The 20,355-nt window shown below is 46.6% G+C and overlaps 1 protein-coding gene across 3 annotated transcripts in view; it reads left to right on the top strand.

Annotated features, from left to right (window-relative positions):
• Nucleotides 1–11,899, top strand: part of C8H4orf19 (chromosome 8 C4orf19 homolog) — a 90,280-nt gene extending 78,381 nt beyond the window's left edge. For 2 of the 3 annotated variants that reach the window (XM_021101097.1, XM_021101098.1), the window contains 2 exons: nucleotides 8,097–8,150; nucleotides 10,151–11,899. In XM_021101097.1, the coding sequence (XP_020956756.1) occupies nucleotides 8,119–8,150; nucleotides 10,151–11,072 (954 nt within the window). In that variant the 5' untranslated portion in view covers nucleotides 8,097–8,118 and the 3' untranslated portion in view covers nucleotides 11,073–11,899. Of the gene's footprint in view, nucleotides 1–4,331; nucleotides 5,334–8,096; nucleotides 8,151–10,150 lie in introns of those variants that run through there. The other variant, XM_021101096.1, reaches the window with a different exon arrangement.

Below are 20,355 nucleotides of genomic sequence, written 5' to 3' on the forward strand. Positions count from 1 at the left end.
GTCCAGTGGAGAAGAGAGTCCAGCAGGCGCACCTCCCTGACCCTCAGAGTCCCCTTGACCTGAGTCCCCCGTCCTCTCAGGGACGTTGCTGTGACACACACCCCCTCCCCATCTCAAGGCTTCAGGGCCCTGGTCGGCTGTACCCTCTGGCAAAGCAGCCAAGGAGACCTCTTCTAAAGAGCTGCAGACCTGAGGGAACAAGATGAGACCCTGGGGCCTGAAGAAAGGAAACAGAAGGAGAAGCGCCGTGCGTCCATCAGGCTCTTGGGTTGGGCTGAGTGTGGACTGGGGACCCAAACACAGCCCATCAGTTTGGGGATGGGGAGGTTCACAAACCACTGAGCCGGGCTCCCCGCCTGCAAAAGGGCCGTATTGGCACCTCTCCGTTTTCAGTGATAACAGTGTGTGAGCCAGGTGAGATAAAGGCTCGTGAGGGGAGTAACCTTCCTGGCTGACCCACCATTGCGATAGATTTAGAAGAAAGCTTTGATGTCATGGACTCATTGGGCAGATAAAGAAACTGAGGGATCAAGAGATTGCACAACTTTACCACATCCGCGCATTGCTGGAAGGCGGACCGGTCACCTGACGTGGACTTTGCCTGGCTGAGTTCACCCACACACCAGGCACCGCCTGATGATTTTAGTTTGGGGCACAAAACCCCTCCTGATAATTGGGACTGTCATTTTGACACTTGTTTTTCCCAAAGTTCCGCAAAACCCAACTTCTGGTTTTAAAAGCTCTGTGGTCAAATAATTTGGGGAAATAACTGCATTCAACAAGGTGAAATCCTTCTTTTTCATAACTACGAATGGGTTCATCTCTTACCCCTGCTGTTCCCAAACCTGTTTGATCAGAGAACCCTTTGGCAGGTGGGCGGGGTGGTGGACATTTGAACACACGTGCGCATAAATGTCCCATCAAACCCAGTTCTAGGTGATGCTGGTATATGGCAGTACATTGACTATTGAGAACGCATCAAATGCACTGATGGTGCTCCTAATAAAAGTCTTCTTATATGCAGTTCCCGTCGTGGTGCATGGTTCCGACTAGGAACCATGAGGTTGCGGGTTCCATTCCTGGCCTTGCTCAGTGGGTTAAGGATCCGGCGTTGCCGTGAGCTGTGGTGTAGGTTGCAGATGCAGCTCGGATTCTGCATTGCTGTGGCTCTGGCGTAGGCCGGCGGCTACAGCTCCGATTGGACCCCTAGCCTGGGAACCTCCATGTGCTGCGGGTGTGGCCCTAGAAAAGAAAAAAAAAATTTTTCTTATAGTCTGTCAGGTTCTCCAAAATTCCGAAAGTTTAGCCTCTTCAGGAGAAAAGGGAACATCCTAGAAAATTCTGTCCCAGAGAGTTTTCAAAGCCTGCCCAGAACAGAGGAAATGGTTCTGCTGAGGAAATAGATTGGGTCGTCAAGATTATCTCCTTGGAGCTCCCGTTGTGACTCAACAGGTTAAGAACTCAGCACAGTGTCCGTGAGGGTGCAGATTCGATCTTTGGCCTTGCTCAGCGGCTTAAGGATCTGGCATTGCTGTGCACTACAGTGTAGGATACAGATGCGCCTTGGATCTGGTGTGGCTGTGGTGTAGGCTGGCAGCTGCAGTTCCAGTTCCACTCCTGGCCTGGGAACTTCCATATGCCATAGGTGTGGCAGGAAAAAGAAAAAATATATATATTTTCTTGTCCTTTTTCCACTGGAGATTCAATACTGCCTATAAAGTTGGGCAGGCAGTCTTTACTTCCTTTGCAAACCACCTGGTGGACTCTTCAGCGCCTGCTAGTTATTTTTATCCACACCACTTGAGTCCCAGAGGTCAAGACCCAGAAGTGACTCACTCGGTATTTTTCAACTTCACCTCCTGGCCAGGTTCACGTGAAATCCCGGACTGTTTTCCAAACATTGAGAAGTTGGTTTTTCCAAATGGAGTGGAAATTTAAGTGTTTTAATTTTATCGTGTCTCTCTTTAAGCACCCCCAACTTCCATCAACTCAAACCACCTCCCAGCAGCTGCTCTGAAAGCTCGTTGACTACAGCTCTCAAAGCAGACGGCCCTTACCCCTGGAATTCCTTAACGGAGACTCCGCTGTTTCCCAAGCCGGGAAGGGGAGCCACCGTCCCTCCCATCTCTCTTGGCTCACATCACGGTCTTGGCTCTTGGGTTTGGACCACTGGGTGGAGTGAGATTTGATCGTGGAAAGGGGAAGAACTTCTACCGGGATAATGCCTAAAAATCTCATCCTCCCCATTTGTTCCTTCACACCTGTCACTCCCCAGCCATTCCTTCATTTGAATAACAGGTGTGACGGGCTCCCTGCATGCAAGCTGGATGCTGCCCTGAGTGAGGCGTTGCCTGTGAGGGGCTTGTGCTCAGTACAGGAGACAGACCGCTGAGGACACCAAACACTGGACATAAGCCCCGCTCTGAGATGGGGCAGCCTCAGGACAGGAAACCTCTTCTTTGCCTCCAGGTTCTAGGGCCCGGGACTGGCTATTCCGGAAAGTCTTTAGTACATACTCAGTATGACAGCTAAATCTAGAAGGGTCCATGGGCTTTTCATGAGCTCCTTTTTAAGATCTTTTCCCATGTGCTTCCTTATAGAGAATAGCTTAATAGCAGCGGTTTTCTATAGGTTAGGTCCTAGCCAGAGACAAGCGGAACAAAAATTGACATCAGATTATTGCTTTTTTTTAGGGCCTCACTGGCGGCATATGGAGGTTCCCAGGCTCGGGGTCTAATCGGAGCTGTAGCTGCCGGCCTACACCACAGCCACAGCAAAGTGCGATCCGAGCCGCATCTGCGACCCACACCACAGCTTATAGCAACGCCAGATCCTTAACCCACTGATCAAGGCCAGGGATCGAACCCACAACCTCATGGTTCCTAGTTGGATTAGTTTCTGCTGTGCCACGACGGGAACTCCTGAATCATTTTAATGAGTTCAGATACTGTGCTCCTCTCCTCCCGAATACTTCACTGTGAATTTCCTGAGAACAAGGGCGTGCTGTTACATAACCCCCGTACAATGATCAAACCTGAGGAGTTCCCGTCATGGCGCAGTGGTTAACGAATCCGACTAGGAACCATGAGGTTGCAGGTTCGATCCCTGCCCTTGCTCAGTGGGTTAACGATCTGGCGTGGCCGTGAGCTGTGGTGGAGGTCGCAGACTCGGCTCGGATCCCACGTTTCTGTGGCTCTGGCGTAGGCTGGTGGCTACAGCTCTGATTTGACCCTTAGCCTGGGAACCTCCATATGCCATGGGAGTGGCCCAGGAAATGGCAAAAAGACCAAAAAAAAAAAAAAACCTGGGATGTTAACACTGATTTAATACTTTCACCTATTATAGACTTTATTTGGATTTCACCAGTTCTGTCAATCATGACCTCTTACAAAAGGATCATGTACTGCATTCAGTTGACGTGTCTCTTTGGAAGTTCCTTTAATCTGGAGAAGTAGCTCAATCTGTCTTTGTTTTTCATAACATTACATTTTTCTTTAAAAGAGTACAGATCAGTTGTTTTGTAGACTATCCCTCAACTTGGGTTTGATGAATGAATCTGTGTCGATCCAGATTATGCTCTTTTGGCAGAAAAATCACAGAACTGACACCAAGTTCTCAGTATGTCACATCCAAGCCTAACTAGCCTCGTTACTCACCGTGTTACTTTAATTATTTGATTTAGGTGCTGCCAGCCAGGTTTCTCCACTGTAAAGATACTGTTTTACCCCTAAGCCTGTGGTGGGGAGCTATGTTGAGATTAAAAATCCCATTCTCCTCACATTTTCACCAATTAGCCTCAGCATCCATTAATGAATTTTGCTTGAATCAGTAATTACTATGATGGTGGTGGTTCACTAGTGATTTCCCTAGTTCCATTATGCCTTGTATGTTGATCAGCTGGCTTTCTATTTGTAAGTCAGAGCCTCCCCTTTTTAAAATGTATATCCTGTGGATTCATACATAGATCCTTGTTTTATTCGGTGGATTATCATCCTTTTAATAGTATTTATTTTGAGGCGACAGCTGTTCAGGTTTGGGCAGTAGAACCGCTACAGGTTGGTTCCTGTGTCCGTTTGGCCCATCCCTGTCTTTTTTTTTTTTTTTTTTTTTGTCTTTTTGCCTTTTCTAGGGCCGCTGCCGCAGCATATGGAGGTTCCCAGGCTAGGGGTCCAATCGGAGCTGTAGCCACCCGGCCTAAGCCACAGCCACAGCAACGGGATCCAAGCTGCATCTGCAACCTACACCACAGCTCACAGCAACCCCGGATCCTTAACCCACTGAGCAAGGCCAGGGATGGAACCCTCAACCTCATGGTTCCTAGTCGGATTCGTTAACCACTGTGCCACGATGGGAACTCCAGTCCCTGTCATTCTTTAAGATCATCACCATCAAAGGCAGCCCTTTCTGACTGGGTTGAACCTTTTTCTGTATTCCCAGACTTCGTGGTGGATGATCAGACAGTTTCCCTGCCTGGCTGGAAAATTCCTGGCTCCCCCCACCCGTCTCCCCTTTTCTCCCCACCTCCCTCACTAACCCTCTGGTGAAACAGGATTTTCCAGCAAGGAGACTTGACTTAGAACTGATGGGACCTTAACATGCCCATCTTCAAACACAGGAATGTTTAATTTCAACACAAAACACAGGACAGGCGTCAACCCCCAACACAGGACGCCGGGCGCAGGCGGGCGCCAGCGGCGGATGGACACACCATCCTAATGGTATTTGCTTTTCTCCTGTGTAAACCAGATGATGGTTGCAAAGGATTTGCCCTTTGCTTCTCTGTTGTTCTTTCATACTCCAAAGAGAAGGCAGATCAGCTTCTGCCCAATAGTAAAGGGTACTGGACAACTGCGTTCTCACCTTTAAGCTCGCTGTTGGCAAAGCGAGGGGGGCGAGGAAGAGGACTGGCTGCCTGTTTGGAACGCGCCTTTACTTCAAAAGGGCGCATATTTTTTTTCTCCAATATCCCCGTTTCACGCTGGACCTGGAGTGTTTCCTCTTTGCCCCTGGACTTGGGCGAGCTGGTTGCTAAAAGCAAGGCGTGGGTGCAGGAATGACACATGAAAAGAGAAACAAATCGAATTCGATGTCAGGAGTGATCATATAAGGAAGAATAATTGTAGACGGGGGCAGGCAGGGGTTGGGTGTGAATACGTGAGTCCCCACCCTTTTCGTCAGCGGTCACTCACCCTTGGACGCTAGAGCTTGTCTCATTGAGAGAAGGAATGTCGCTGGGGAAGGAGAACACTGGGCCGAGTGAGAGAAGGCCGGACCTCTAACCAGGAAGAGGCTGCCTCCGCCAGGCTGGGGAGAGGCTCAGAGCCGGGCTGCAGGTAGGAGACCAGGTCTGCAGGAAACCCACATGGGGCAGCCTGAAAGGCGGCCGTGGGGGAAGAGGGGACTGGAAACTTGATTTGAATGGGGAGAGCCATCAAAGCATCTTTCATAATCACATGGCTTTGAAGAAAAATCTAGGTCCTGTGGTTTTTCAGGGCAGGTGGGGGATGGGGTGTGAAAGCCACAGATGACGTATCTGTTCTCTAAGAAACGGGGAAGTAGAGGCTCTGGAGTTGGGCTGTGAAATCCAGGCACGTTGCTGTGTGGCCACAGCCACAGCAGGGGAGGGTGGGGATACCCTGGGGAGGGTGCCCCAGGGTCCAACCGACCTTCATCAGCCTTGGAGATGTTAATGTGTCGCTCGGGATAAGGCTCTGTCTTTCTTCCTTTCAGAAGAAAACCTTCCCCACCTACAGCTCTCGAATGCATTATCCTAAAGTTGACCTACCTGATATTTCTCAATGATTCATATCTCACGATTGCTTCAACTACGTTATTACGACCTGCAGTCTGCCCTCTCTCAACACACCAAAGCCTTTTTCTTTGACTTTTTCTTGCCTCCCATCCTCCTGACTACTTAAAAACAGATTCCAAGATAAACAAAGGTACTGCAGGTTTGGAAAGGGCCCGGATTTTAGAGCAGGTTGTGAAGGGGGAGGGGAGGGGCCGGTGGCGGGGAGGAGGCGCACATGGGGCTCTTGAATTTATTTATCCAGCTGATCTATGATTCATGCAGAAAATGGGCATCAGTGGGGAGCAGAGACTGGGAACAAAATCCTGGGTTTGGGAAATGGGGTAATTTCATGGAGAGTGCTTTGAAGAAGGAAAAAGTTGCATTCATGGTGCTAGCCAAGCCCCTGGTAATTTCTCTCTCTGCAAAACTCTTGTTGCACTTGGGGTTTGTGTCTTTTAGTCGGTGCCCCTGTTGCTTGAAATATACAATTTGGCCTTTATTCTGGAAACAAGTGTTACTCGGCATTGTTCGTGCTCTTGTTTGTGTGCACATGTCATGGCAACTAGATTACTTCTCTCTTAGGTGCCAAACTGCTATCCTTTTTTGTGAAACATGCTATATCCAGACAGAACTGAGTAATAAGTATATGCTTATTATAAGTATTAATTCATATAATCCCCAACAGCCGTTACGTAGTAGCTAGATCGCTAATCCCATTTACAGATGAAAGAGCTGAGGCCCGAAGTTACAGGCACAGCTGGGACGGGAACCAGATCACCCAGGCAATCTTCCCGTCTCAAATCTGTAATCACATCTGCAAATACTTTTTTTTTTTTTTTTTTTTTTTTTGGTGTGTGTGTCATATGAGGTGGCAGTCACAAATTCTAGGGATTAGAATGTGGGCAATGGCTATCTTGAGGGGGGGATTTTTCAGCCTTACAGAGGGGGCTATTAGTGGCTTTATTTATCATTGTAAATCTAGTTTCCTCTAACCAGCCAACTAGTCCATACTTGCTAAAAGGCACCGGTCATGTTCTCTATGATAGTCTTACGAAGTGCATCCTGGAAAATTCATGATTGGAAGAAGGGCGAGAGAGAAAAGGAGGCAGTGACACAGCTGACAGTGCGTCACTCCCCCTCCCTATATATAGCACGTGCAGCTAATGGAGACAACGGGGCTGGGCTTTAGATTCTGTCACTGGCTCCTCTTCTTAAAGCTTGTAGTTACTGGAAGTGGAGGATGATTGGAGTTCCCGTTGTGGCAGGTTAAGAACCTGACTAGTATCCATGAGGATGGGGGTTTGATCCCTGGCCTCGCTCAGTGGGTTAAGGATCCAAAGTTGCTGTGAGCTGTGGCCGTAGCGTAGGCCGGGAGCTGCAGCTCCAATGTGCCGCCTCGCGTGGGAACTTCCATATGCTGCAGGTGCAGGCCTAAAAAAGGGAAAAAAAAAAAAATTGGAGGATGACCTCAAGATTCTTCCACACTAATTTTTAGAGTTTTCAGAAAAAAAGACTAGAACAGCAGGGTCAGTTTTACATGAAGAGAAGGTTATTCAGAGGCCGATCATTGGGGGAAATGCAGCTTGGGAAAGGGCAGGGGGAGAGGGCAGGGAAGAAATGAAGGGAGCACAAAGGTGAGTCCATCTACCACCAGGAAGCCCAAAGGGCCGTGTCCTTGAACTATGAGAGTGGAGAGCACGGATGGTGAAGCTGGACCGTCTTTATGGTGGAAAAGGCAAAACGGAGCAGTTTACTCCAAGTAAAGTTTGTGATAATGACTCCAGCTATAACGTCCTCAGGTCTGTAACATGGAGCACGCAGACCAGCTGCCGTATCCTGACATCCTTTAATACTGAGTAGCTAATCCCCTGGCAAGGAAACCTCTCCACTCTCTCAGACTGCCTGCCTCTGCACGGGGCCACACCGTGGTCAAGTCCGGGTCCCCTGTAGCAGGCAGTGCAAGAGCAAAAGCTCAGATCCTCTTCAGTCCCACTTTTTCTCCCTGGCATTCTTCAACCTGTTTTTCCTCATTTGAAAAATGGAGACAACATATATCAGCCCCAGGGTTGGGAAGAAGGTCTAGCACAGAGACAAGCATCAGTCAATGTTTGAGAACTCTGATTGAGTGATTTTTAAATACATCCAAGTGGTCCAGGTAACGGGTGTCCTTCCTGATGCACATGTTAGCCTCTTGCCAAAAACTATAACTTGACTAACTTTGAGCATCTAGGAAAGGCAAAGCAAACTTCATGCCTATTAAAATGTCATTCACTCTCTTCTCTCCTTTGTATGCTTTCTTTTCCAGATGGTAACAAAAAGTAATCCAGATGGGGTGCAGGTGCTGCAAAATGATACAAAGGTAAAGCTGGAAAAAAATAATCTCATCTGAATAGAGAAATTTGTGATTACCGTGGAAGCACTTTTAAAGACCCTGCATGGAGGAGTTCCCTTCGTGGCTTAGCAGTTAACGAACCCAACTAGGATCCATGAGGATGCAGGTTCAAACCCTGGCCTCACTCACTGGGTTAAGGATCTGGTGTTGCCATGAGCTGTGGTGTAAGTCACAGATGCAGCTGGGATCCCTAGTTGCTCTGGTTGTGGCGTAGGCTAGCAGCTGTAGCTCCGATTTGACCCCTAGCCTGGGAACTTCCACATGCTATGGGTATGGCCCTAAAAAGAAAAAAAAAAAAAAAAAGACCCTGCATGGATTCAGCACATTTATGCAGCTCGGGGCATACATAACCAGCATTGCCAGGAAATTAAGAGTTTGAAACTGTTTTAACATTATGTAAAAGAACATGGGGCGTTCCCGTCGTGGCGCAGTAGTTAACGAATCCAACTAGGAACCATGAGGTTGCAGGTTCGGTTCCTGCCCTTGCTCAGTGGGTTAAGGATCCGGCGTTGCCGTGAGCTGTGGTGTAGGTTGCAGACGCTGCTCGGATCCCACGTTGCTGTGGCTCTGGTGTAGGCCGGTGGCTACGGCTCCGATTCAACCCCTAGCCTGGGAATCTCCACATGCCGCGGGAGCGGCCCAAGAAATAGCAAAAAGACCAAAACAAAAAACAAACAAACAAAAAAAGAACATGGGACCAGGCATTTCTTTGGTGGCGAAGCAGGTTAAGCATGGGTATTGTCACTGATGTGGCTCCAGCTGCAGCTGTGGCAACAGTTCAATTCCTGGTCCTGGGCTTCTGCATGCAGTGGGCGTGGCTTAAAAAAAAAATAGGACCCTAGATTTTTAAACTTTTTTTGAGCAATGCTCAGAGTATGTTGGGAACACTGTCTTTCTCTGAGACTGAATTTGGTTTGGGTTGAATTTATGTTTCTCCAGAGAGCTTCAGTGCAAAGAAAAACTTGGGTTTTAGAAGATCCCCTGAAATGGCATCACTGAAAATAAATCACCCCAGTTACATACAGGCTTTAAATTTTGTCCAGATTCTATCTCAAAAAAATATGGGTAACATGAATATAATTCTACATAAAATAAAGGAGGAAAATTAACTGATGGTTTTGTTTCCTTAACAAATAAAACTGTCATGATTATGTTAGTTTTATTCCATATCTATGTGTGTATTGATAGAGATACACACACACACACCCATACATATGTTTTATTCCACTATAATTATAATCTGATGGTAGGCTTGATTCAAAAAACATTTAATGTCTGTATCTTGCATGCAAGTCCAGACTTCTTATTTCTTATTTTAAGGACTACATAATATTCCAGTGAGGGGTTGTACCATCAGTTCATAACCAATTATTTTCCTGTTATTGGAATTTGCTTTATTTATAAACCTTTTTTTGGTTGTTTGCAAATTTCATGAACCACTTTGTTCTTTGCCTTTGTCCCACTCTCCTTTGGATCGCTTCTTTTTTTTGGTCCTTCTAGGGCTGCACCTGCGGCATAGGAGGTTCCCAGGCTAGGGGGTCTAATCGGAGCTGTAGCCACCAGCCTACGCCAGAGCCACAGCAAGGCAGGATCCGAGCTGCGTCTGCAACCTACACCACGGCTCACGGCTACGCAGGGTCCTTAACCCACTGATCGAGGCCAGGGATCGAACCCGCAGCCTCATGGTTCCTAGTTGGATTCGTTAACCACTGCGCCATGACAGGAACTCCTGGATTTCTTCTTAAGATAGGTTTCCAACTGGTAGAACATTTTCATAACAACTATATTGGATTTAGACATACATATGGGTTTAACTGAGTATGGAATCACAGAAATTTACAGGAGTAGTAGAAAGCAGCAGCATCTGTAGTAGAAAGTACTGATCATGAAGTTCAGTGTCAATAAAGTTATCAATAAATAAAGTTAATGAATACTTAGCCTGACTGATCTTCCATCTTCACACCCAGCTATCTCTTCGACCCAGTTCAAGTGCCCTCCCCTGGTTATGTCAACGAAGTAAACAGCTGCAAGTTAGATGAAGACGACACTGTTAAATTAAAAGGCAGGCAGAGCGGCGAAGTGCTAGTGCCTAAAAGTGACCTTCAGAGCAAGGACTCAGTGAGGACCGCGAGCACAAGCGGGCAGGATGCTCCGCCGGAGCCCTGCCGCCCACCCCAGGGACCTCTCCCTCACGGGGACCCAGCGGGGGGACCCTGTGCAGAGAAGCCTGGCAGTGCAGTCAATGGCCTCGGCCCTGCTACTGCCCTGCAGCTCCCTGGGGATCCCAAGCTCCCCCAGGGAGACGGGGGCTCCCAGGCCAGTAGGGCGAACAGGGTTCCCCAGAGCCAGCCCTTCCTTGAAGGAGACAACGCCAGGGCACTGGACTGCGTGCTGCTGGCCTTGGAAGAGACCCAGGTCATGGGAGATGGGGACTCCAGAGCGCCTTCCACGGCAGGACATCCCCCCCGGGAAGTCCAGGACCACGGCCTCCGGATACCCACCCCGGATTACCCGCAGTTCGATGGCCCAGCCGAAGACAGTGTTGACGGCGAAGAAAAGGATTGTCTTTTCGAGAGCCCCAGTGAGGAGGAGCCCCAGGAGGGCACGTACCCGAGGGCAAGAGAGCAGGGCTTGAATATGCCGTTTTCGGTGAAGAGAAGCTGGGATTCCTTAAACGAGGCCGTGGCAACCGAAATTCTGAGTGCCTACTTTAAAGAAGATCCTACTCAGGACGTGCCTGCGGTCGATTCTAGAAACGGGTGGCAGGAGGCCCCTGGCTCGCCTGAAGACAGGAGCGGGGAGCCAGCGGAAGAGGACGCGGAGGTGGCCGAAGCCCTTGCTGCCTTAGAAGCAGCTACGGCAGGGGAAGAGGTGGATGAGGTGGATTAGGGGAGGGGATTTGCACAAGCAAACAAACTAGTGTCGAGCCGAGCGTGTGGGGATGGATGCATTTACTCCTTAGATGCAAAGCTGACCAGGGCAGCCTCCCTGGGTGCAGCCTTACCCAAGGTGGTTGACACCCAGCATCTGTCTGATGCCTATGAGATGCTGTTCCAGGCAGCTTGTTAAATTCGGAGAGTCCCCCAGTCTAGGCAGGCAATCACTCAGGACCCCAGAATAAAACTCAGAATGGGCCCTCCTGCTGGTGTCCACAGCATGTGCAGAGACATTCAATAGCCTTTGCCCCCGCCCCGCCACAGAACATCTGGTGCACATGTTCTAGAGAATGCGCTGAAATCCTAGTGCTTATTCCCAGGGGCATAGATTCACAGCACATTCTGTTCCACTGTAAATTCTTTATCTTGCTTTTGAGAGCCAAACCTTATATCCAACGTGGGAAAGGTACCTACCCCAACTTAAAGTGCCTAATGTAACCATGGAGCATGGCTTACCTTCAGGGACAATCACCCAGGAAACTAATAACTCACCACTTGTTGGACAGAGGTAAGCGCAGCAGCTTTCTAGGTGGAGCAGGCGCCTCCCCTAAGCAAATGGTTAGTCATTAGCAGTGATATCAGGACACCTTGACCTTAACTTTTTTACATTATTACTTTTTAATTTCCTTTGGGACTGGGGATTCTGGTCAAAATAATTCCTTAAGAGGCTGCTGTCTTGTTTGGGTTTTAAGTTCATGAGATTTGGAGCAGCAAAGAGATAGATGAAATGTTTTACACCATGTAATGTCTGATTGTGATTAAAATATAACAACACCTGCATCTGTGTCTTAAGGGTGGTTCTGACTTTCCCAGACCGAGCATTAGTGACCGTTGGTGTTTCTTCCAATTTAAAAAACTAGACTATTAAGTTACAACTGAAGAGGAGACTGGGTCAGTTTGCCAAGAATGGCTTTGGTTCTTATCTCTAGTTCAGACTCTTGACGCCATGACTACCTGCAGATCTTACCTTAAGGAAGAATGAGTTTCAGCTTTCTAATTTATAAAACCAAGGACAGCCATTCTGACATGGCTCGATGGAGAATTGAGAAGGTGGTCAAGACTAGCTGGTTGAGAGTTCCCGTTGTGGCTCAGCGGTTAACGAATCTGACTAGCATCCATGAGGATGAAGGTTCCATCCCTGGCCTTGCTCAGTGGGTTAAGGATCCGGTGTTGCTGTAAGCTGTGGTGTAGGTCGCAGACACAACTCAGATCCTGTGTTGCTGTGGCTGTGGTGTGGGCCAGCGGCTACAGCTCCGATTAGACCCCTGGCATGGGAACTTCCACATGCTGCAAGTGCAGCTCTAAAAAGCGAAAAAAAAAAAAAAACCACAAAACAACTGGTTGGATTTCCACCTTTGCCATGTGACCTTGGCCAAGTAATGTATCCCTTCTATATTTGCCCATAAGTTAAGTGGGAATAATAATAATATGTACTTGTAGAAATTGTCAGAATGTCATTGCTCCATTTTGGTAGTTGTTTGACAAAAAGCATGATTTCTGAGCCTAATGAGCATATACATCCCTGTGTTTGGTGATGAGCCATCTCTACATACAAGGTCTCTCAGACTCCTTAGAGGATAAAACAGTTAGCATTGCTGATTACACTGTGGGTGTGTTTGCTGTTGTATTTAGTACACCAAATGCTTACTATTTCAAAGATGGTCTCCTTGCAATCTCTGCCACACCAGGTCCTCAACACACAAAAGTCTGAGATAGAGCCGAGTTGCAAGAGGTTGATCTTGTTTAGTTTGACACAGAAGGGGTCTAAACCTTTGGTTCAAGGAGAAAGGAGCACTGGGAAGTTACAGCCATCCCAACTCCCCACAGAAAGTATCTCCAAAACAAGGATGCAAGAAGAAAAGTCAGAAAAGGGTAAGGTGAGGTATTCATTCAGGCAAGTCTCTCTTCCTGGCATAGAAACACACTTTTGCATTTGCATATGAACCTAATGTCACATTTTAGGACTGCTGCAGAGGGTTCGCCATGATTAACTCTTAAGTTTAAAAATTTTTTTTTATGTGACTGCTTCAAAAAGGTTAACAGAGGACCAAGAATTTCAAGTCTTTTTTGTTGTTGTTGTTGCTATTTCTTGGGCCACTCCCGCGGCATATGGAGGTTCCCAGGCTAGGGGTTGAATCGGAGCTGTAGCCACCGGCCTACGCCAGAGCCACAGCAACGCGGGATCTGAGCCGTGTCTGCAACCTACACACCACAGCTCATGGCAACGCCGGATCGTTAACCCACTGAGCAAGGGCAGGGACCGAACCCGCAACCTCATGGTTCCTAGTTGGATTCGTTAACCACTGCGCCACGACGGGAACTCCCTCAAGTCTTTTTTTTTTTTTAAGCAACCTGGGCCCTTTACTCTCTACCCCAGTATCCAGTCTCCACCAAAGGACATCAGAGGAAAAACTGAGGTTGAAAAGAAGCTCCAGATTTTAGTTTTATGCACCCCCCCCAAGTTGTCTAGCAGCTAAGATTCCTGCTCTGTGTAATGTCTTTTTCTTCTGCCTGCTGCCACCCCTCATCAGAACAGTGATGCTGACAATAGTGATGCTTTTCAAACATTCTGGGCAGTTGCACACCGAGTATGAGGAAGTGGCTGTGATTACAGTAGACATCACAGTCTCCATGACCTTAGCAAATAGCATCACCTAGATATTACCAGGTTAAATCTTGATTTTGATATAAGATGATTCCTATATTACATGTAGGTTTCTGGGGGGGTGGAGGTACACCCACTGCATGTGGAAGTTCTTGGGCCAGGGATTGAACTCACACCACTGCAGTGACCTAAGCCCTGCAGTGACAACGCTGGATCCTTAACACACTGCGCCACAAGGGAGCTCCTACCTGTAGTTTTCCTGAGCTAAGAAGTTCATTTCACTTTACTGGGGGCCGTGAACTATCATCTAATTATGAAATGGGATGTTGTCCCCTGGTTTCCAAGGCAGATGGTAGCATATTGTTATAACTGTCCAACCAGATCTCCAAGGGAATGAAGAAAATTTGAGGTTCTTAGCACACGCCCATTTGACCACGTTCAGTGACTGTCGTATCGTCATTGTTTTCCTCTTTCTGTCTCACTCTGCCCCAGATCCTAAGGACCAGATTATCTCTTCTCTTCCTCCTCCTCCTCTTCCTTTGCTTCTTCTCTTTCTTCCTCTTTTCCTCCTTGCATCCTCCTCCTCCTTCTGAGGTATGGCTGATGTAAAATATTAGAAGTTAAAAGTATACAATATAGTGATCATACAACTTTTAAAAGTTCTAGTCTACTTATAGTTATAAAATATTGGCTATATTCTCTGTGTTGTGCAATATTCATTGTAGCCTGTTTATTTTATACAAAGCGGTTTGTATCTCTTAACCCCCCACCTCTATCTTGCTCACCGCCACCTCCCCACATATTCTCATTCTTTTTTTTTTTTTTTTGTCTTTTTGCCATTTCTTGGGCCACCCTCTCGGCATATGACGGTTCCCAGGCTAGGGGTCTAATCAGAGCTGTAGCTGCCAGCCTACGCCAGAGCCACAGCAATGCTGGATCCAAGCCACATCTGCAACCTACACCACAGCTCATGGCAACGCCGGATCCTTAACCCACTGAGCAAGGCCAGGGATCGAACACGCAACCTCATGGTTCCTAGTCAGATTCGTTAACCACTGCGCCACGACGGGCATTCCCCACATCTTCTCATCTTAACTCTCCCATCAGGAGGCCTCAGGAAGAATAAAGAGGCACCAGATGCAAGTACATGCGTACAGATCTGACTTCCTGGGTTTTGTCATTTGTGAGCAGACACAGGGATGTGGCTTCCAGGCTTGAACTTGATACTTCACCTAGAGGACTCCTATTTGTACAACAATTCTTTACAATGAAATGGAAATGATTGCTTTCTGGTTTTGTTTACTTCTGGATTAAACCTCCTTCATTTTAAAATCTATTTTAGAGCTGGTGATAATTAAACAGAGACCACTGGCATTTGTTTTCTATGGTTAACACTTTGTCAATTTCTGGAAAAAAAGTTGCTCATCTATTTATGTACTACATCTGTAAGTTTCTCTAATGAATCAGGTTAGAGTAGACATATCTAAACAGGCTGACTTTTGAAGCATCTTCAGCCACTCTCAGAAACAACATTTTAGGCAAATTTGTTAAATATGCTGGTTCTTACCAGCACATTCAAGTCAGTTGCTTGGAGCTGACGATCAGCAATTTTTTTGCAATTAAAGTGACTGTAACAAACAAGTTCCTTTTGCCTAGATCTAGGGTAGTGTGTGGTGCAAGGGGAGACATCATTTGTTGAATGAAAGACAAAACTCTTCACGTTTGGTTGAGAAGACATCATGCTGCAAATTGAGATTTGAATGCTGGTTATGAGACCTGGATATGTTGTGACAAAGGTATAAATGCAGGGCTGTGGGAGCACGTCTATATGAATGGGAGAGAAGAGAAATTACATTTAGTACTCATGCTCTTCCCTCTCGATGGCCCTGCTCTCTTTGAATACAGAGGCTGCTCAGTGGCCTGTGGACAGGTGGGCAGGGCATGGCATGGAGTAGCCGGTGAAGGTTTGATCTCCATCAAGAGGCCAAGTGACCCTGAGGACCTTAACTTCCAAACTGAGACAAAACCCTTGAAAGAACCAGTGTTTGGGGCCAAGCAGTGGGAAGCTTTGCTGACCACGTTTTTCAGTCATCTCGAACTTGCAAAAATGGAGTAGGATGAAAGGTGTGTATTAGTGACATGAGACTCAGATGTCACTTTTCTCCTGGCTCCTGCGGAGAAAAAAGTACACACGGGATGGTTGATGTCTGCCACCGTGTGTGGTGACCTCAGGTCTTTGGAAGTTCTGACCTGGAGACTCAGGCTGGACGCTATTCAACTCTAATCAATCCGGGGTGGAATCAGCCTGTGCCTCTCACCCATTGTATGACCTTGGGTTTAAGTTTCTTAACTTTTTTTTTTTTTTTTGCTTTTTAGGGCCGCACCTGCAGCATATGGAGGTTCCTACGGTAGGGGTCACATCTGAGCTGTAGCTGCCAGCCTACACCACAGGCACAGCTACACAGGATCTGAGCCGTGTCTTCAACCTACACCACAGCTCGTGGCATCTCCAGATCCTTAACCCATTGAGTGGGGCCAGGGATCAAACCTGCATCCTCATGGATGGTAGTTAAGTTTCACTACCACTAAGCCACAATGGGAACTCCAGTTTCTAAACTTTTCAGAGCCTCAGTTTCCGCATCTGTAAACAGGGTTCATTCCTACGTCCTTGTGGAAAGAAGACCTGTAATTTCAGTGTGCTTGTTTTATAAAAGCAGGTTTCTGGGTCTCAACTCTCAGAGACTGACTCAGCAGGTCTTGGGAGGGGGCCCCACATCTGCATAACTGTTGTGGGTATTTCTTCAGCCATACTTGGAGAAACACTAAGACTATAGCAAGACTTTCCATATCTTTGCCATGTCTTTTTTTTTTCAGCGCTGCACCCGCAGCATATGAAAGTTTCCAGGCTAGGGGTCAAATCAGAGCTGCAGCTGCTGCCACTGCCACAGCCACAGCCACAGCAATGCCAAAGCCAGCCACGTTTGCAAGCTACGCCACAACCTGCAGCAACTCTGGATCCTTTAACCCACTGAGCAAGGCCAGGGGATCAAACTAGCATCCTCACAACAGTAGGTCAGGCTAACCTGCTGAGCCACCATGGGAACTTGCCACATCTTTTTGACCTTGCACCAGTTATCAATAAAAATGGCACGGTATTGCCCCTAAGAGAAGTATGTTTACAAATATATATAATTGTACTGGCATCTTATAGTATGACATATACTTTGTAGAGCAGTATTTTTTTTTTTTTTAATTTCATGACCACACCCATGGCATATGTACGTTCCTGGGCCAGGGATTGAATCTGAACCACACCAGATCTTTTAACCCACTGTACTAGGCTGGGGTCCAACCCATACCTTGGCAGCAGCCTGAGCTGCTGCAGTCAGATTCCTAACCCACTGCATCACAGCAGGAGCTCCTATAGAGCAGGATGAAGATATCAAATATAAACCAGGATTTTTATATTTTCTTCCTACACCCCTGGGTTTTGTGAAAATCACCTATTTAGAAGTTCAAATGCACTATCTATAAAAGCACTCCTAAATTTTAGACAAAACGGTAATAAGATTTTTTGACGCAGGCTGCTTAAGTATGTGAGCAGTACACTTAGAACACAAACAAGCATGAAAATACACCCCAGGAGTTCCTGTCATGGCGCAGTGGTTAACGAATCCGACTAGGAACCATGAGGTTGCCGGTTCGGTCCCTGCCCTTGCTCAGTGGGTTAACGATCCGGCGTTGCCGTGAGCTGCGGTGTAGGTTGCAGATGCGGCTCGGATCCTGCATTGCTGTGGCTCTGGCGTAGGCCGGTGGCTACAGCACCGATTCAACCCCTAGCCTGGGAACCTCCATATGCCGTGGGAGCGGCCCAAGAAATAGCAAAAAGACAAAAAAAAAAAAAAAGAAAGAAAGAAAGAAAGAAAATACACCCCAGTGCCACTCAAGTTGTTACTGTTCAGCTTCATCTCATCCTTTGAGGCTGATTTTCTAAGAAACTTAGGTATCTTCTGCTTTTAAGCATTTTGGAATAGTTGATTCAAAACAAAGATAAAATATGACCTAGAGACCCAAAACTAGACAAAGAATTTTACTCATCTCCCTTATCAAAACTACACATTCCAAATTCCCACGAGTCAAACAGCTGGAGGACAGGCTGATTAGAATATTTGTTCAGTGGGGATCTTGCTGTTTTGATAACAAAACCACAGAATTCTCCCTTAACATCAGTTACCAATCTTAAAAAAAAAAAAAAAAAAAAAAAAATGCCACAAAAACAATTTCATTTCCAGGTCCGACTCATCCTTTTTCATTTTCTAAAATAATCCTAAACCTATCAATAATGTTGTGTGTAAACCTCGATTCTTATATAAACAAGGGAAATTTTACAGGCCAAAGAGAGGTGGTGGTCTCTTATTAACCAATGTGTTCTCCCTGTCTTAAATTTGATGCTCAGGACAGAATCAAAAGTTTGAAATTACCCATTTATGAAGCCATATGATCACAGGCTCTAAGATTTTCATGACATCAGCCACTGGCCATGAGGTAAACCAAGGACTCTTACAGTATTTAAATTAAAAGTTTATGGGGGAAATTTTATAATAAGGAAAATCTGCAAAGTTTTTTCAAAGTAATTTGACAAATAATACAATGATTGATGTAGAAATTTTATTGAGTAATAACTTTTTTTTTTTTTCTGCTTTTTAGGGCCTCACCTGCAACATACGGAGGTTCCCAGGCTAGGGGTCGAATTGGAGCTACAGCTGCCAGCCCACACCACAGCCTCAGCAACATCAGATCTGAGCCGCATCTGCCACCCACACCACAGCCCACAAACTGAGCGAGGCCAGGGATCAAACACACAACCTCATGTTTCCTAGTCAGATTTGTTTCTGCTGGGCCACGATGGGAACTTCCAAGTAGTAACTTCTGAGAGCCATCAAGTTATGGTTTGGGGATTTTTTTTTTTTTAAGAAGTGCAAATAGAGCTTCATTTAAAAAAAAAAAGGAGTTCCCGTCGTGGCGCAGTGGTTAACGAATCCGACTAGGAACCATGAGGTTGCAGGTTCGATACCTGCCCCTGCTCAGTGGGTTAACGATCCGGTGTTGCCGTGAGCTGTGGTGTAGGTCGCAGACGCGGCTCGGATCCCGCGTTGCCGTGGCTCTGGCGTAGGCTGGCAGCTACAGCTCCAATTCAACCCCTAGCCTGGGAACCTCCATATGCCGCAGGAGCGGCCCAAGAGATGGCAAAAAGACCAAAAAATAAATAAATAAATAAAAATAAAGGCATTAGTTTAAAAAAAAAAAAAAAAAACACTACCATTCATTAAGCATTTAGTACAGTTGAAGTTCTGCCTATGTATTACCTTACTTAAGTCCACCGTGACCCTATGAGTTCTAGATATGATTATCCCCATTTCACAGATGGGGAAATAAAGGCTCAAAATCTAACTCACCCACGGTCACACAACCAGTTCGCAGCAGTATCTCAGCTGCGCTCAGATTGAACGACAAGCTGGTCCTTCTAAGGAACACATAACACAACCTCTTGGTCTCCATTATTTCAGGGAATGCAGCAATCACAAGAATCCAGGGAAATCTGAGATGTGAAAGTTGGGGGAACTTTACAGCAAGGTGGTGGTGATGACTATCCAATTTCGGAAAAGTCAACTTACAGGTATTGTCAATTGAGGAAGTTTTGTTTTGTTTTGTTTTGTTTTTTCTTGCTCTGAGGAAGATCTTAATGAAGAATTGAAAAGTGAATCAAGGCCTTCTCTGTAAAATCTCTGAGATTATCTACTATCAATGATATTTGTATTTTTTTTTTTTTTTGTCTTTTTGCCTTTTCTTGAGTCGCTCCTGCAGCATATGGAGGCTCCCAGGCTATAGATCTCATCGGAGCTGCAGCCACTGGCCTACACCAGAGCCACAACAACGCGGGATCCAAGCTGCATCTGCGACCTACACCACAGCTCACGGCAATTCCAGGTCCTTAACCCACTGAGCAAGGCCAAGGATCGAACCCGCCGCCTCACGGTTCGTAGTCGGATTCGTTAACCACTGCGCCACGACAGGAACTCTGATATTTGTATTTTTACAAGGATCAGGAGACGGTGAATTTCTTATCCCTACAAAGCATGAGGCCTTCTACACCATATGAACGGCCAGGGCAACGTATCCTGAGACTCTTTTCCTCAGTTTTGTCACCTCTACAATGGAAGTAGTGGCTATGTCTCCCTTAGGCTATAAGGTGACTTACAGGAAACATGGAATGTAGTTAACGCACACCAAGAACCAGGTAAATAGTAAGTGTTAGATATGATTTCATTACCCAGTGAAGGTCGTCTCACATTGGACCACTTTTTTTGTGTATAGTACTGAACACCTTTTTTTCTTCTTTCTTTCTTTTTTGGCTGAGTTAGCAGCATGTGGAAGTTCCCAAACCTGAGCCATAGCAGCAAACTGAGCCACTGCAGTGACACCAGATCCTTAACCCTGCTTCACCACAAGGAAACTCCTTAACATTTTTTTTAATAACTAAATTTTGATTTCTCTCTCCACCAAAGCTCTCTGAACCACTTCTTTTTCTTTTCAGGACAACACTGGCCCTGCGGCCACACGCCCCCAGGCT

The sequence above is a fragment of the Sus scrofa genome, chromosome 8 (genome assembly GCF_000003025.6).
Source record: "Sus scrofa isolate TJ Tabasco breed Duroc chromosome 8, Sscrofa11.1, whole genome shotgun sequence".
Taxonomy (NCBI): Eukaryota; Metazoa; Chordata; class Mammalia; order Artiodactyla; family Suidae; genus Sus; species Sus scrofa.